The 16,672-nt window shown below is 57.5% G+C and overlaps 2 protein-coding genes across 2 annotated transcripts; one reads left to right on the forward strand and one right to left on the reverse strand.

Moving 5' to 3' along the window:
• The first annotated feature begins 2,231 nt into the window (after positions 1–2,231).
• On the forward strand, positions 2,232–3,904 carry LOC119108828 (gamma-glutamylaminecyclotransferase). The gene is made up of 3 exons (XM_037232373.1): positions 2,232–2,264; positions 2,961–3,113; positions 3,410–3,904. Exons 2-3 carry the CDS (start codon positions 2,968–2,970, stop codon positions 3,738–3,740), a joined length of 477 nt encoding a protein of 158 aa, XP_037088268.1. The 5' UTR covers positions 2,232–2,264; positions 2,961–2,967; the 3' UTR covers positions 3,741–3,904.
• Positions 3,905–4,337: 433 nt separating this feature from the next.
• On the reverse strand, positions 4,338–16,523 carry LOC119108829 (putative phosphoenolpyruvate synthase; the record flags this gene model as incomplete). The annotated part of the gene is given in 13 exon segments (XM_037232374.1): positions 4,338–5,202; positions 6,582–6,759; positions 7,014–7,221; positions 7,512–7,631; positions 8,094–8,201; positions 9,155–9,315; positions 10,082–10,237; positions 10,792–10,883; positions 13,230–13,449; positions 13,932–14,102; positions 14,572–14,746; positions 15,772–15,899; positions 16,372–16,523. Coding segments are annotated over 13 exon segments (2,012 nt in total), but the record flags the coding sequence as incomplete, so codon positions are not given.
• Positions 16,524–16,672: the final 149 nt, after the last annotated feature.

Below are 16,672 nucleotides of genomic sequence, written 5' to 3' on the forward strand. Positions count from 1 at the left end.
CGCAAGAAGTGTAATGCAGTGTACAACGCCTCGGGAGCTTCCTGAAAAAATTATGGGCATAGCATTGTTTTCAATTTTAAATTCGTGTTCATTGCAGCACCTGCACCACGCTAGTTTTAATTACCGGCTGCGAAATGGTCACAGTGAACTTTAAATTTAGTCTTAATTGCATATCTAGTGCATTTCTAGTTTTATCTTGCAGTCCTTCTACTGAACTTTGTTTTAACCGGTATGTTTTACCTTGCTCAGCACAGCCATTCAGAAAGTAAAGATCCGGAACGTAGGCTTTCTAAACGCATGCCTTCTTGACGTAAGCATCCTGAGCATAAACTGCGTGGGCTTGTGAACCATGGAACCTATGAAAACCCCCTGCGGCCTTGTGTGGAGCATGACCATCTGAATCCCGGCCAGTTGAAAGCTGTCCGCCGCTGCAAAAAAGGTGCTCACAACGTAGGCCTCCTGAAGGTTTGGCGCATACAAATAGGCCTTCCGACATGTCCGGGAGGCCCGTTCAGACCGCCAGTTGACCTTGAGTGCAGCTCGAGGTGTTGTGTGCCTCGTTCCAGTGTGCATGCCCTTCCTGCCATGTTGAGAAGCAGCCAAAGGCATGTATCCTCAGCTGCTGAGTGGGTCGTGAAGTCCCCAAGACGCATACACAGGCGCAGTGCGGACGGAGACGCATACGCACACACACACACACGCACACGCACACGCACACACACACACACACACACACACACACACACACACACACACACACACACATACACACACACACACACACACACACACACACACACACACACACACACACACACACACACACACACACACACACACACACACACACACACACATACACACACACACACACACACACACACACACACACACACACACACACACACACACACACACACACACACACACATACACACACACACACACACACACACACACACACACACACACACACACACACACACACACACACACACACACACACACACACACACACACACATAGTATGGGATTTACAGGTGGCAGAGAAAAACTATCTCACATACATCCACCATGTATATTGTACTCGCATGGCTATACCTGCTCCCATTCGCTTCAAAGGGAATGTTCAACATTTATTGGTATTGAGGCAACCGCCAGATATGATGAAATAAGCTTGCTTACAACCATTCGTGCACTTTTGAGTGGAAAATGATGCTTTAGACAGCACAATTTATCCGTTAGTAAGCATGCTCCCCAATCGTCATTATCGGATTGCGTTATGGTACCTTGCACAGCATTGATTTAGAGCCAGTTGATCGCCGCTTTATCTGTGAGTCGTGCTCACGAACTCCAGGCGTAAATGAAGCGATAATTCCATTTTACTTGGCCCTGATTGCCACATGGCCACTGCAACGGCCGGATTTTGATCATGTTATCATTGAGACATGGATGTCTGGGTGACCTTGAAATAGTCTCTCCGAAAAAGTCTGCACAATTTTTCGGGCGTTTAGCTTAGAAACCAGAGTGATTTAGGTTTTAAGATGGGCAGGTCTGTGAACTGCACCGAGTGATTTTCAAGATGTAGAACCAAGATGTAGAATGATTTGTAGAACCTCTCGTCTGCACCTGTCAGGTCATGGCGTTCTGCATGAGGCTGTCTTTTTGCGCTTGGAGCAGCTACTGGTGGACGAATAACGACATTTCGTTCGTTGACCACAGCTGGTCGGTTCACTAAGATTTTGTGTGACTTACATCCCATTCTAACATGTTTTTAAAAAATGCAGCTTCACATTGGCTTCGAATAGGAAGCCATTCCTCAGTACCAACATAATTTTGGGATTGGTTAAACATTTAAAACATAGACCTAAGCCTAAAGATAAAGTAAAGGCCTTCTTTTACTATTGTAAATGGGGACCTCAACAATGGTCAGCGAATTCCGGGGGAAATGCGGTCTTCTGGTTAGGCTATTTGCCACTTAATCAGCTCAGCCTCACTCCACCAATTTTAGAAAACGACAACCCTGGCCGTAACTTCGATGTGAGTACAAAAGCATGTAAAAAATCGTCGGTTGCGCCTTTCGCTGTTTTGTGTCAATGGGCCGCCGTCACATCTATTTTGTAGTCTGTACCCGTACTCGCAAAATTCTGCACCTCTACCGCACGCCCCCCCCCCCCCCCCCCAAGGTCAGGCTGACTGATGGCGATCGCCCCGTCCAGTGGCGTCGGGGCGGCAACGGTGTTGGGGGGAGGCGCTCGAGCGTGGTAGGTACCGCAGCCCGCTGCCACATTGGACTGTCCCGTCAGCACGTCATTTGCTTCTACTCACCTAATGGCCAGGGGTTAAAGACTGCTGACATGTGTCGGTGTTTTTGAGAGCTGTTTGGGGTGAAATTCTATGGTTAGGTGTTATTTAAAAGCGAGCAACCTCACTGCATTCTGCAAAATGATCAGTATATCTAAGCCAAATTCAGTTTAGCTCATCCCCTGTCTCACCGTAGTCTACATGCATTGATGTTGGCTGCGGTTGGTGGCGTTTTTGCGCGCATCTAGCGAAGTTGATCCTAAAGGGAGTTGTCCCACGCTTGGGGCATGTTTTAGAAAATATATTCCAGTTAAACCTCACGATCAGTTACGTCTCACAATAGCACTGGGTAGTGTTACTACAGCGCAATCAAGACATAAATGGGACATAAATTGTGAATATTTTTGGGTCCACATTACGGTGTTAACGTTTTGTACCAGCGCTACGCTAACGTTTTGTACCAGCGCTACGCTAACGTTTTGTACCAGCGCTACGCTAACGTTTTGTACCAGCGCTACGCTAACGTTTTGTACCAGCGCTACGCTTCTTCCGTGCCGGTGCTGGAGGTCGTTGTCAGCTGTAACTGATCGACGTCGGCACAAACGGACCTTTGTCACTGATGCGTGACGGCGAGGTCCGGCGTTCCGATGTTTCAGGCTCTCAATGGACGGCGCTCTGGTCTTCGTGTACGGCACACTGAAGGCGGGGGAGCCGAACCACCGCCTGCTGATGGATGAGCAGACGGGTCTGGCTCGTCTAGTGGCACCAGCCGTCACCGAGCGGCGCCTCCCACTGGTTATCGCCTCCAGGTGGGGCCTGTGGGGTGCGGCAGGAGCACGACAGCGGCATGGCTGGGGAGGGGGAGCTCCGGCCTCTCGCGACACCACTCAGCCATTGTATCTAGCGTCCTTATCTCTTGCTTATATCTGAATTCCCCCCTATTGCCTGTCACATGGCGCTCTCTGGGTCCTGACTCGTCTCTCTGTTGAATTTCTTTTCAAGATGTGGCTCATTCCGCGCGTCGACGTTACCACGGCGGCTCTCTTCGCTGGCTGTTCCGTCTCTCTTCGCATCCCATTACTTTCACCGCGCCCCCGTCCCCCAGGTACAACATCCCGTACCTCGTGGACGCGCCGGGCCAGGGCCACCGCGTGCGCGGCGAACTGTACGCGGTCGACGTCGCCAAGCTGGCTTGGCTGGACCGGTTCGAAGGCGTGCCGAGACACTACGAGCGGTGTGCCGAGTCCGTGGTACGGTTGGACGCCGCGGGCGGCGCCACCGTCGCCGCTCAGGCCTACCTGCTGCGCAAGCCCAAGCCGTTCATGCTGCGGCTGCCCATGATGGAGGAGTACTCGTCCCGCGGCCCGCACGGCCTCGAGTACCGCAGCGACGAGAGCCTCAGCGGCGCCAGCGATATCGAGGAGGTGGCGGGGTAAGGCCAGCTGCAACGTTTGAAGCCAGACCAGAAGCCCGGTCGCTTGGAGACGATGAGATGGCATTCGGTTTTTTTTTCTTCAGGGAACAGGCCACCGACCGATGACTGATTACTTCATTACTTGGCGCGTTTTCTGCACTATCCTGATTCATATCACCCGAAGAGCCTCACATATTCATATTTCGCTACGTTTGGCTGGTAAATATTGAATGTGTGTGTGTGTGTGTGTGTGTGTGTGTGTGTGTGTGTGTGTGTGTGTGTGTGTGTGTGTGTGTGAGCGTGCGTGCGTGCGTGCGTGCGTGCGTGCGTGCGTGCGTGCGTGTGCGCGTGCGTGCGTGCTGAGCTCCACTTTCGAAGTACGTTGTTGTCGTTCGCATAGGCTTGGCCACGAGGTGGCCAGCGGGGAAACGTCACCCCCGCTCCCAAAACGTCGGAATACGATTCTACAAAGCCGGGGACTTCCGTGCCATATGTGGAAATCGCTGGGTTTAGCTTGTTTTATGCAAGGAGCTCCGCTCGTCCCTCCGCTCCCCCCCCCCCCCCCCCCTCCAGTTCTGAGCACTCTGAAAACCCTGACCACGCCACCGGTTGAGTCACTCACGCGGAATAAATGTATTGTTCTGAACAATATCTCGTTGCGCTGTGAACCGATGCTGAAGAGTGGTTAAACTTGTATGTTGTGTTCTATGTTTTCATCGCAGACATCACCAGCATTCCAGTCACTGTTCAGCACCGTGTATGATGATCATAAGTATGTTGCATTGAAGGCATCGCAATAATCATCAGGTTTTCCTGTGCCGATGCGGATAGCCCGATCCATGCCCTCATTTGTTGCATGATCTGGAGCGAAATCAACAGTGAAATCAGTAGCGCTAGAGCCTCATTGTGATCTTGACGTGGGATCAAACCAACGTCTGTGCACGGGAGCCAGGGTCGCCCCTGATCCCCGCCCCATGCGCCGGCCGACAGCGCAGCACCATCCGACGGTGCGCCCGCCAGGTCACGGCCGGAGACGCCATCCTACTGAGCCGATCACGGCCGGGGGGGGGGGGGCCATCCTACTGAGCCGATCACGGCCGGGGGGGGGGGCATCCTACTGAGCCGATCACGGCCGGGGGCGCCATCCTACTGAGCCGATCACGGCCGGGGACGCCATCCTACTGAGCCGATCACGGCCGGGGACGCCATCCTACTGAGCCGATCACGGCCGGGGACGCCATCCTACTGAGCCGATCACGGCCGGGGACGCCATCCTACTGAGCCGATCACGGCCGGGGGGGGGGCCATCCTACTGAGCCGATCACGGCCCGGGACGCCACCCTACAGAGCCCATGCGGCGGACTCTGATGGGTCACTGGACTCTGTGGCGGAATCTGGGACCTCTGCGACGGACTCTGGTGCGTCACTGGACGGCTGGAGGCGCGTGATCGTGCCCAGTGTCCCATCCAGGATGACGATGTCGCCTGCGGAGCAGAGACGATGGGTGTTATTTGACTCCACAACAGGCAGCATTTCATGAGCAAACGGCGTCGTGTCACTTGACAAATAAACGGTCCAGTTGTTGACCCGGATCAGATCCCTAATTGGGTTCTGACGTCATCGAGCCAAGGTTCTAAGCCCGACGGATGGTCACAAAAAACATTTTGTCCATTCTTGGTATCATCCTCAAGCAGAAAAATCCCCCGTATTGTCCCTGACCAGAACAATCCTCGGTATTATCCTCGATCAGAACAATCCTCGGTATTATCCTCGATCAGAACAGTCCTCAGTATTTTCCTCGATCAGAACAATCCTCTGCATTATCTTTGGTCAGAACAATCCTCGGCATTATCCTCGATCAGAACAATCCTGGTATTATCCTCGATCAGAAGAATCCTCGGAATTATCCTCGATCAGAACAATTGTCGGAATTATCCTCGATCAGAACAATCGTCGGTTTTATCCTCAAACAGAACAATTCTCGGCACTATCCTCGATTAAAACAATCCTCGGCATTTTCCTCTGAGGATAATAACATAGGATTGTCATTTTCCTTTTCTACTTAAGTTTATCAACAGCTATAGGTGGGCTTGCTTCGCCATGTCTGGTGCTTACTTCAATGCCTTCAAATGTCAAACTTTCCCTTTAAAAGTAGCACCAGGGGCATATTTCTACAAAATGTGCTGGGGTGTGAACAGTGAAAAATGGCTCAAACTACCCCAAGGCATAGCAGCAAACAGATTTTCCCCAGATTTGGCCCACGCACTTCCCAAAGTTTGGGGATGGAGCCCAAGTTCAGTGGCTGACCTCCCCCAGTCAACCCCCTCCAATCTCCCCCCCCCCTCCCCCCCACCACCACGAATAGAAAACCACATCCCTAACAAAGACGCTGTTTCAAACATGCCCAAGCTCACAGTCAGAGATCTGCTAAACACACAGTCAGAGAACTGTCACTGATAAACTCCGTGCCCCGAGCTCTCGGCCGGAATCGTGCTTGGCGTGCCGCCAGTTCCGCGGTGGCCTCAGTTTTTACGTCAACATTTCACAAACTGATGAGGCTCACTCCCTCCTGCCTCCCACTGGGGACTCCATAAACGGTAGGACACAAAACATGCGTAGCACGGAACCATCGCCCCATCGGGCTCAAGTTCGCTCCAGGGAACCACCCAGGGAACCATCGCCCCACCGGGCTCAAGTTCGCTCAGGGAACCACCCAGGGAACCATCGCCCCGCCGGGCTCAAGTTCGCTCCAGGGAACCACCCAGGGAACCATCGCCCACCGGGCTCAAGTTCGCTCCAGGGAACCATCGCCCCACCGGGCTCAAGTTCGCTCCAGGGAACCACCCAGGGCACCCGTACTGACCGGACTGAATCAGGTCGGTGGCTCCGGTGGCTCCCACCACGCAGGGCAGACCGTACTCGCGCGCCACCACCGCGCCGTGTGAGATCAGACCGCCCAGCTCGGTTACCACGCCGCTCAGCACCGGGAAGTACGGGCTCCAGCCGATGTCCGTGGCGTGCGTGATCAGAATGTCGTCGTTCTAAGGCAGGGAAAAACGTGTTCCTTGGAGACAACCGTTTGTGAAGGTGGTTCCATCATTACGTTTGTGATGCTTATAATGTTTTTGCACTCAGCTTTCGACCACCTGATCACGTCATGCTCAAGCAAGTGGTTCACAAACCCGGCGGACAGAAAACTTGCATATTAAATAATTCTTACAAGTGGCCGCCACATATAATCAATCCCCCCCCCCCCATTGATGTCGATGCCCACATCCAGCGGTGAACTTTGCACCTGAATCTCGATGGCCTGGGCGAGATCGCGCACCACGCGGGCCGTGCCCTGCACGCGGCCCTGGCAGACGGGCGTGCCGGTCACCGCCAGGTGGCCGGCGGTGCCCTGGCTCGAGCTCTGTGCCGCCAGGGGGCGCGGCACGCCGTAGATCATCTCGGGGAAGCGCATGCGGTCCAGCTTCGGGAACAGACGGCGACGGCGCAGCGCCCTGGCGGCGGCGGCGGGGGATCGGTCCCGAGCTCAGAAGTAACGTGGCTTGGCGCCCGCCAGACAGAAAGGATTTCACATCATGAACCTATTCGTGGCTTGGACACAGTAAGTAAACAGATGTGCATTATTGCTAGCTAGTGTCAGCGCAAGATGTTCGCAGTTTGTCCGGCGGACTGATGAGGCGCGGTTCCATCGCAACTAACGCGGCTGCCGTTTGTACTCCGTCACTCAACAGCAGCTGCAGCTGAGCCGCGCCCCTGAATCTCCACCGCCAGCGCCGGCACTGACTTGGTAACGATGGCCGGTGAGCGTGTGTCGAGCAGGCGCTGAATCTCGTAGAGGGTGAGGAAGAAGACAAGGTCGGAGTCGGGCAGGCGGCTCTCCCGCACCATCAGCTCCGCCAGGCGTCTGTCGTCACGACACGGGCCGGTGAGACGCACGCGCTGTGACGCGCAGCGGACCGCGGCAGACAAGCCGCTGCGGATACACTCGGTGGGCGGTAACAGGCTGGCTCTGACGAGGTGACTGCGGCAGACGGGCTCCTTAGGCTGAGAAGGACGGACTAGGCGATAGGCTCAAGGGGCCGCGTCAGACACCCGTATAGGCTGCACTGCACCGACTCTGAACCGCAGGCTGTCACGTACCCGGCGGCTGCCGCAAACTGCTTTCGACTGCGGCCGTCACAGATTATCATGACATAGCGGCCGCTACAGGCTGATCGTAACCCATGTCATATATTGACCTCATTGTCACGACCTATGTTAGGTAGATTGCGACGAAGTGACGGCAGACCTGACAGGCTCTTAAGACACGCCCTGGTGACCTTTGGCGCGCTCCGCACTCGTCTCTCGGGGTGCGGAGTGGCATTACCTGAAGGCCAGCCTGAACTGGTGGAGCATCCGGACCAGCAGCGACTTGGTCTGCTCGCGCTGGACCACGCCGCGACGAGCGTAAGGCAGCACGAAGGACACCAGCCGCCTGTGGGACAGGACGAAACGGGACGGCCGGTCACGGTGGGGTGCGGAGGTGCAGCATCTCCCGTGTCCAGGCCAGATTATGCGATGATGATGCGGTGCACACATCTTCTGTTGGTTGGCGACGACGTAACCGACCACGTGAGGCGTCAAACACGCCGAGTGAAGTGAGGAAGGTGACACACATCAGGTCGGTGGTTGGGAGGGGCGATCTGACGGACAGCGCCGGCACAGGGCGGAGGCGAGAGAGGCCGTGACCGCCGCAGGAAAGCGGTGCAGCCCTGAACAGCGCCGGCACAGGGCGGGGGCGAGAGGGGCCGTGACCGCCGCAGGGAAGCGGTGCAGCCCTGAACAGCGGCGGCACAGGGCGGAGGCGAGAGAGGCCGTGACCGCCGCAGGGAAGCGGTGCAGCCTGAACAGCGCCGGCACAGGGCGGAGGCGAGAGAAGCCGTGACCGCCGCGGGAAAGCCCGCGCTGCAAGCAAGCTTCGGTGTCTTCATAGGAGAGAAAGCCTACGTCCTGGACAGCGTTCAACAGCCCGGAAGCATTCGGTTGTCTCCACTTGTCGATGGATGGTATTGCAGGCTGCAGTACTGTTCACTGGTGGTGGTATAATACGTGCTGTTTATGATTTGCGTCAAATATATCGTGCGCAAAATGGCATAAGAAGCAGATGTATTCATTTAGCCCCAACGTCATCACTCGTCTAATCCGTGATGTAATGTGATTTGCGGTAACTTCCCACAAGAGACCTGTACTGATGCTCCCGGAGTCTCGCCTGGATATAACTAGTGATGCCTAGTAATAACCGTCATAACTATGTCAAAGAATGCATGACAAAACACCAGTGTTATCACGTTCAGCACAATGCGGACAAAGCGAGAGACCTCACCCCAGCATCGGCCGCAAACGAGTTGCCGAGAACAATGGTCTGGAATGGTGTCCATCACCAATGACCTGGTCATGCCGGAGAGGGGAACCGTCAGCTGGGACAGCGCCTGTGGCACGTCCGTCTCCTGCTTGGTGTTCCGCAGGGAGTCCGGATTCCGCACCATGGTCTGCAGTGTGGCGACCAGCGCGCCTGGGTCCAGCGCCCACGGTGTGGTGTGTAGCTCCAGCTGCGGCGGAGCGCGGCAGGCAGGAGATTAGATATCCCGCCAGGTAGGAAGTCGGTGACGCGCAGGAACAAAGCCAAAGAGGAAACCATCACTTTTTTGCGAGCTGTGAGTTTTCTCCGACTAAGCGTTCTAGCGGCGCCCCGTCGTTGCGTGATGATGGCATATGGTGACATAGCGGTTGAAGATAACGATGTTTCTTTGTCATGGCGATGAGTTTGTTACACACAAATGAGGTGCTGAAGGCAATGTCGTCCGAGGAAGATGTGCTTTCGGTGCAGACGTGCTCCATGCCGTGTGAAAAGGGCGTGGCAGTAAAACAAATGCTACGGTCCACAAGCCGTCATCAGCAGCCCTTCATGGACACCCAGAACACCTTTGGATAAGCGGGACAAGTTTTCATCATAAGCTGCCTTCGTGCTGCGCCAGCGTTTGACGTTAAATTCGATACAGCCGTGGCAGACAAGCTACGCGGACTTAAGTAATACAATAACCTAACTGAAAAGCCCGAATTTGCTCAAATTAAGACATTAAGTCAGTGAATGGCAGATTCGTGTCCCATTCGTACATCATGCTCACGTGAACAAATGAGATACTGCATTGCGTCCTCGCTGTGACCTCGACAGTCATCCGACATTCGCTTAAGTCCTGTATGCAACCGTCTCGTTGTCAGCATGCGTGGCCAGAGGTAGCCGACTCCTACAGCCTGTGGGCTGACAGAGCTGAGCGTGTTCATGCGCGGTGCTGAGCCTGCCGCCGGTGAACCCACCTCGTTGAGGGCCCTGTGTCCGTGTGTGGCGAGAAAGTCCTCGAAGAAGGCGGCCACGGTGGTGTGACGGTGCCGCAGCCAGTGCAGGCCGTCCTCCTGCGAGGCCGAGAGGAACGCTGCGGCGTCCTTCGAGGACGCGATCAGGCGGGCCAGGCGCTGGCGACAGTGAGCACCCGCCAGTTAGTGACCCCAGGTTAGGTCAGCTTTCAGAGCGGTCAGGTGACCTCCGGATGGAGGACATGAGCAGCCTGAAACGATGCCACGCAGAGAGATGCATGGAGCAAGGCAATAGGCAAAATCTGGAGAGGCGCCCTGTGTACCCCTCCTCCCCCCCCCCCCCCCCGGTACTGTACAGCGCTGACTCCATGCGACACGCAAATGTGGCATCCTGAGCAAGAGCGCAGCTCGAATCTTTTAATAAATCAAGAGAATCAACAAACGATCGAACTAAAAGAGCGAACTCTGGAAGAGTATTATAAGCGCCAAAGCAAGCCGGGCTTATGCGAAACCACGATCAACGACAGGTCCTGACTAGAAGCCGGCCAAAGGCGACAGAAGCCGCGCGCCAGAGGCGACAGAAGCTGCGCGCCAGAGGCGACAGAAGCCGCGCGCCAGAGGCGACAGAGGCTGCGCGCCAGAGGCGGCAGAAGCCGCGCGCTAGAGGCGACAGAAGCCGCGCGCCAGAGGCGACAGAGGCCGCGCGCCGTCACCTCCAGAGCGCTGGGAACGTCAGCAGACACAGCCCCACTGCAGGAGGAGAGCAGCATGGCAAACACTGAGAAGACCTCCTGGTCGAAAGGACCTGCAATCCAGAGCCACACGCATGCACGGTTACAAGAGCGGTACAAAATGTAAAAAGTCACATCGATCATAACTGTACCTCAAGGTACAAAGTGTACAAGATGTACAATTACCTTAATGGTACCTAAACGTAGAAAATGGCCGGTAGTTAACGTTGCCGAAAATGTGCAATGAAATTGTTACGCCAGCCGACGAGTGAAGAAATGCAGTTACGGAAAGTAGTGGCATTATGAATGCCAATCTCAAGTGATGGCCGCACACTGGAATGACACAGACAATATGTGTCTGCATACCGTAAGACACAGCTGTAACACTCGCTCCACAAGACAGGCTCTGCGGTGCTCGCTTCACGGGCCATTGTGGACTGGCGGGACACAGGGACGTGGCGCGGCGGCGCTGAAGGCCATTGTGGACTGGCAGGACACAGGGACGTGGTGAGGCGGCGTTGTAAGGCCGCTGTGGACTGGCAGGACACAGGGACGTGGTGAGGCGGCGCTGAAGGCCATTGTGGACTGGCAGGACACGGGGACGTGGTGAGGCGGCGCTGAAGGCCATTGTGGACTGGCAGGACACAGGGACGTGGTGAGGCGGCGCTGTAAGGCCGCTGTGGACTGGCAGGACACAGGGACGTGGTGAGGCGGCGCTGAAGGCCATTGTGGACTGGCAGGACACGGGGACGTGGTGAGGCGGCGCTGAAGGCCATTGTGGACTGGCAGGACACAGGGACGTGGTGAGGCGGCGCTGTAAGGCCGCTGTGGACTGGCAGGACACAGGGACGTGGTGAGGCGGCGCTGAAGGCCATTGTGGACTGGCAGGACACGGGGACGTGGTGAGGCGGCGCTGAAGGCCATTGTGGACTGGCAGGACACGGGGACGTGGTGAGGCGGCGCTGAAGGCCATTGTGGACTGGCAGGACACGGGGACGTGGTGAGGCGGCGCTGTAAGGCCGCTGTGGACTGGCAGGACACAGCAACGTGGTGAGGCGGCGCTGTAAGGCTGCTGTGGACTGGCAGGACACAGCAACGTGGTGAGGCGGCGCTGAAGGCAATTGTGGACTGGCAGGACACGGGGACGTGGTGAGGCGGCGCTGAAGGCCATCGTGGACTGGCAGGACACGGGGACATGGTGCGGCGGCGCTGAAGGCCATTGTGGACTGGCAGGACACGGGGACGTGGTGAGGCGGCGCTGAAGGCCATTGTGGACTGGCAGGACACAGGGGCGTAGCGCGGCGGCGCTGCAAAGGCGCACCTACAGATGTCTGTTTACTTCTAAATGCAGGCGTGTTTGCCTCAGAAGCATCTAGTGTTCAGATGGCGTTTACAATGATCGGAAGGCTGTTGGGCTAGACTGCTCTGGTCCGGGCTAACACCACGCTGGTGGGTCAGTGCAAACAGAGCACTTCTCGTTTGGGTATCAGAGCTTGGTACTTGGTCAGTACTTGTACTTGGTACTGGGCTTGGTAAGTGCAGCCGTACTCACACAGTGCTGCCTTTCATAAGCGTTGAGATCTGCCGAATTTCGCTCAATTAACCAGAGGTTTCAAAACTGCTACCTAATTTGAAGCCTTTAGTGGCATCATTCATAGGGGTGCAGGTAGTGCGGTGCGCATCTGGGTATCCAGAGATCTCGGGTTCGATTCCCGGCGGGGCCCGCTCTTCTTGCTAGGGTGGGAGGCAGGTGATGCCACCATACTACATAGCCTGAACAGGTGAGGACGTTGTCAAGTCCCAAGGACAACGACAGCATCATTTGTGTTTGGCGTTAAACCGCGAACGCTGCACAAAAGGATGTTCAAGGTTGCTGGATATGTCCAAATGGAGATACCGGAAACTCTGTCTGCCTCACTTCTACGGGTCAGTCCTTTCCAATCCAAGATTCTGCAAGTTTCCACGGCCTGGAGACGATTTCCAAAACCAAAATGCAGCGACATCTGAGGTGAACCGCCATCGCACCGCATCCGCTGTCATCAGTCAACGAATTCATGAACGCCCGGGTCAGTTAAAGCCAAATTGCACGCGCCCCGTCGAAGGCACGCCAAGCTAGTGACGTCATCAGCCAGGCGCCGCGTAGCAGCCGCCAGAGCGGCGCGTGGAGCCGCGCCGCCCGGCTGCGGCCGCTCACTCACGAGCGCCGTCCTCGGCCAGCAGCAGCAACAGCCGCCGGCGCTACGGCGCCGCCCGGCTGCGGCCGCTCACTCACGCGCGCCGCCCTCGGCCAACAGCAGCAACAGCCGCCGGCGCTACGGCGCCGCCCGGCTGTGGCCGCCCACTCACGAGCGCCGCCCTCGGCCAACAGCATCAACAGCCGCCGGTGCTACGGCGCCGCCCGGCTGCGGCCGCTCACTCACGCGCGCCGTCCTCGGCCAGCAGCAGCAGCAGCGCCATCTGCGGTGCCTGGCTCCACGTCGAACTGAGCAGGTGGCATTGTATCACGCGCTGCATGTGGCGCAGCTCGTGGCAGACGTGGCGCAGCGCCTGCTGCGCCGTGGTCAGACCATCAGTGCGCAGGCGCAGACGGCCGAAGTCGCGCTGGCCGCGGCGCACGTCCTCGGCGATGTGCCAGGTCAACTGCGCCGGGGAGGAGCAGCGCGGTCAGCTGGTGACGCCCCCACTCTGGGCGGCGGGCAGCAAAGGGTCCGCTCGAGGGGTGGGGCGTCCACTGGTTGCTGGTTGTCTGGTTGCGCGTGTGATTACGAGTATAACTGCATGAATGGGTGCAAGTGTGGACGTAGGGAGAATGCTGGAGAGATATGAGAAGCACTTTTCACGCACGTCATGTGTGCGTGTATCTGCATGCATGCACGCATTCAAGTATGCGCGCAGGTGCGTATTTATGTATAAATATATCCATGCATGCGCATGTGTATTCATACATGCGCGTATGAACGTATGTCCGGCGAATGTAAGGCGCTCCGTGGCCAGCTAGGTCACGTGGCCAGCCTGGCGGAGGATCTGCACCCGGACCGCAGGGCCGCAGCTGGCCGGCTGGGTGGTCTGTGACCGGTGCCAGCCGGCCGCCCGTGCGGCCGAGCCCCGACGGCCGCACCCACCCCCGCCATGGAGATCATCTGGTGCATCCTGGCGTGCCAGCTAAGCACGCCGTAGCGGTGGACGGCCGTTCTCCGCGGCCGGGTCCAGTCCTCCAGGTGGCCGAGAATGGTCAGCTGAATGGTGCGCTCCGCGTCATGCTCCTCCCAGGACTGCAGCGTCGACAGGAACGTCTGGCGACGGGGAGGGTCGGCCTCAGGTCAGAGGTGTGACAGCTCAGGCGTGCGAAGGGTGAGGGGTCCGGAAGGTCAGCGGTGTGGCAGGTTCGGGGCACGGAGGGTCAGGGATGTGGAATGGTCAGCTGTGTGTCATGTCAGGGGTACGAAAGGTCAGGTGTATGGCAGATCAGGTGTGTGGAAGATTAGGAGTGTGACTGGCCAGTTGTGCAGAAGGTCGGGTGTATGGCAGGTCAGGTGTGCGGAAGATCATGGGTGTGGCAGGTCAGGGGTGTGTTAGGCTGAGTGCACGTCAATTTAAGGAAACCCCGCGTCAGGTCAAGGACACGTCCAGGTCAAGGGCACGTCGCGTCCCAGGCGCCCCAATCAGGAACCAAAACGGTTACCACCACACTGAGCCAAACCTCACAGCCCAGCTGGCCGGCGCACCTCCCCCAGCCTGTCGACGGCAGGAGCGCCGGCCTACCTTCGTCACGTCCATCCCGAAGCGGTGATGTGACAGGACGCAGTACTGCCGGGCGTAGGGCGGACACGGCAGGCCGGAGCTCGTCAGGTACTTGCGCAAGTTCTGCATCTCCACCGACAAACCGTAGCACATTGTGCTGCTGGTGAGCGGAGTGACGGCGCGCGGTAGAACCTCCCTGCGGCGCAGAGACGCTACTTTAACACACGGGACGCGCGGCAGAACCTCCCTGCGGCGCAGAGACGCTACTTTAACACACGGGACGCGCGGCAGAACCTCTCTGCGGCGCAGAGACGCTGCTTTAACACGCGGGGGGCGCGGCAGAACCTCCTTGCGGCGCAGAGACGCTACTTTAACACACGGAACGCGCGGCAGAACCTCCCTGCGGCGCAGAGACGCTACTTTAACACACGGGACGCGCCGTAGAACCTCCCTGCGGCGCAGAGACGCTACTTTAACACGTGGGGCGCGCGGCAGAACCTCCCTGCGACGCAGAGACGCTGCTTTAACACGCGGGGCGCGCGGCAGAACCTCCCCGCGGCGCAGAGACGCTACTTTAACACGCGGGGGGCGCGGCAGAACCTGCCTGCGGCGCAGAGACGCTGCTTTAACACACGGGACGCGCGGTAGAACCTCCCTGCGGCGCAGAGACGCTACTTTAACACACGGGACGCGCGACAGAACCTCCCTGCGGCGCAGAGACGCTGCTTTAACACGCGGGGGGCGCGGCAGAACCTCCCTGCGGCGCAGAGACGCTGCCTTAACACGCCGGGCGCGCGGCAGAACCTCCCTGCGGCGCAGAGACGCTGCTTTAACACGCGGGGCGCGAGGCCCGTGCGTGCGGGAACTGTCAGCCGCGGCGGACCGCATGGTATTGGTGAGCCTTACCTGCGTCGTTATTGCCAGAGCGAAGGTCTTACCTTGCCTGCAGGCAGCGAGACGCCAGCGATACTGTGCGTCTATCACGCAAGAACCTCTGCATACTTAGAAAGTAGTCGAGAGGTCTATGCCGTAACTAACTGCAATCTATTCACACATAAGAGCGAGGGATTTCCCTCATCTCTATTTACTCAAATAGTTTCATGTTCTTGGCGCATCTTAGCAGGCATGCAGGTAATGCTCACGTGGTTGTCGGGCATTTTCTTCCGTGTAACAGGCCCATGAGTTCGCGCGGAATCACGCCACGCGTACGCGTATTCTCACCCGGTGTTGGCAGTGGTGAGACATTCCTCATCGGTGAGCAGTGCTGAGTCACACTCGTGCGTCAGCTCGAACTCGGTCCAGCCAGTGAATGACGTCACGGGTCGGGACTGCAGCAGGTACAGGGTGTCCTGCGGGCCACGCGCCGGCGGCAGGAGGTCAACACACCCGGCGTCGGGAGGCCGGCCGGTCAGACACGGCGCCTGCTCTGACACGCGCAGAGCCCTATGCACGCACGCATCGGAGTGCGATCGAAGACTGAGCGAAGACGGATCCGAAACTTTACACGGCATTGCGAGACGATACTTTTACGCATCAAGGCTGCTTAAAGTGCCTTTTCGAGCTAATCTACCCAGATTCTAAACACTCCTATGGCGCCATGGTACTTTAGTTACCACAAACCTATATATGCAGCCTTTTCAGTTTTAACAGACATCGTAAAATACCAATGTGCATAGACCGTATAGAAAAAAACCCAGTCGGGGCAAACGCAGCCGTAATCACGCTCCAACATCCCACCTCCAAGACATCGCAGGAGACAGGATATGTCGCGCGGTCCTTGACCCTATCACAGATCCCTGACCTCAGTCACGGGTCACTGACCTCGGCCACGGCCCACTCGACGTCGCGCGCGCCTCCGAACGCCTTCTCCAGCTGAAGCCCGAGCCGCGCCAGGCGGAGCGCGTCTGCGTCCGAGAGGCAGCAGGCGGCGGCGGCGCCGCCCTCCAGCGGTCGCTCCTCGGTGCCACCGTCCTCTAGGGCGGGGGCGGCGAGAGGTGAGGGGAGGGAGTCCCATGGCGAGAGGTGAGGGGAGGGAGTCCCGTCAGAGGCAGCCGGCGGCGTCGGCGCCGCCCTCCAGCGGTCGCTCCTCGATTCCACCGTCCTCTAGGGCGGGCGGCGAGAG

This window comes from Pollicipes pollicipes, unplaced genomic scaffold, assembly GCF_011947565.3.
Source record: "Pollicipes pollicipes isolate AB1234 unplaced genomic scaffold, Ppol_2.1 Scaffold_6756;HRSCAF=8007_pilon_pilon_pilon, whole genome shotgun sequence".
In the NCBI taxonomy this organism is placed as follows: Eukaryota; Metazoa; Arthropoda; class Thecostraca; order Pollicipedomorpha; family Pollicipedidae; genus Pollicipes; species Pollicipes pollicipes.

Bases quoted from the DNA above. Each gene is read 5' to 3' on its own strand.
- LOC119108828 (XM_037232373.1), top strand. From the start codon at position 2,968: ATGGACGGCGCTCTGGTCTTCGTGTACGGCACACTGAAGGCGGGGGAG. The intron at 3,114-3,409 runs GTGGGGCCTGTG...CCCGTCCCCCAG, and splicing joins CCACTGGTTATCGCCTCCAG to GTACAACATCCCGTACCTCG.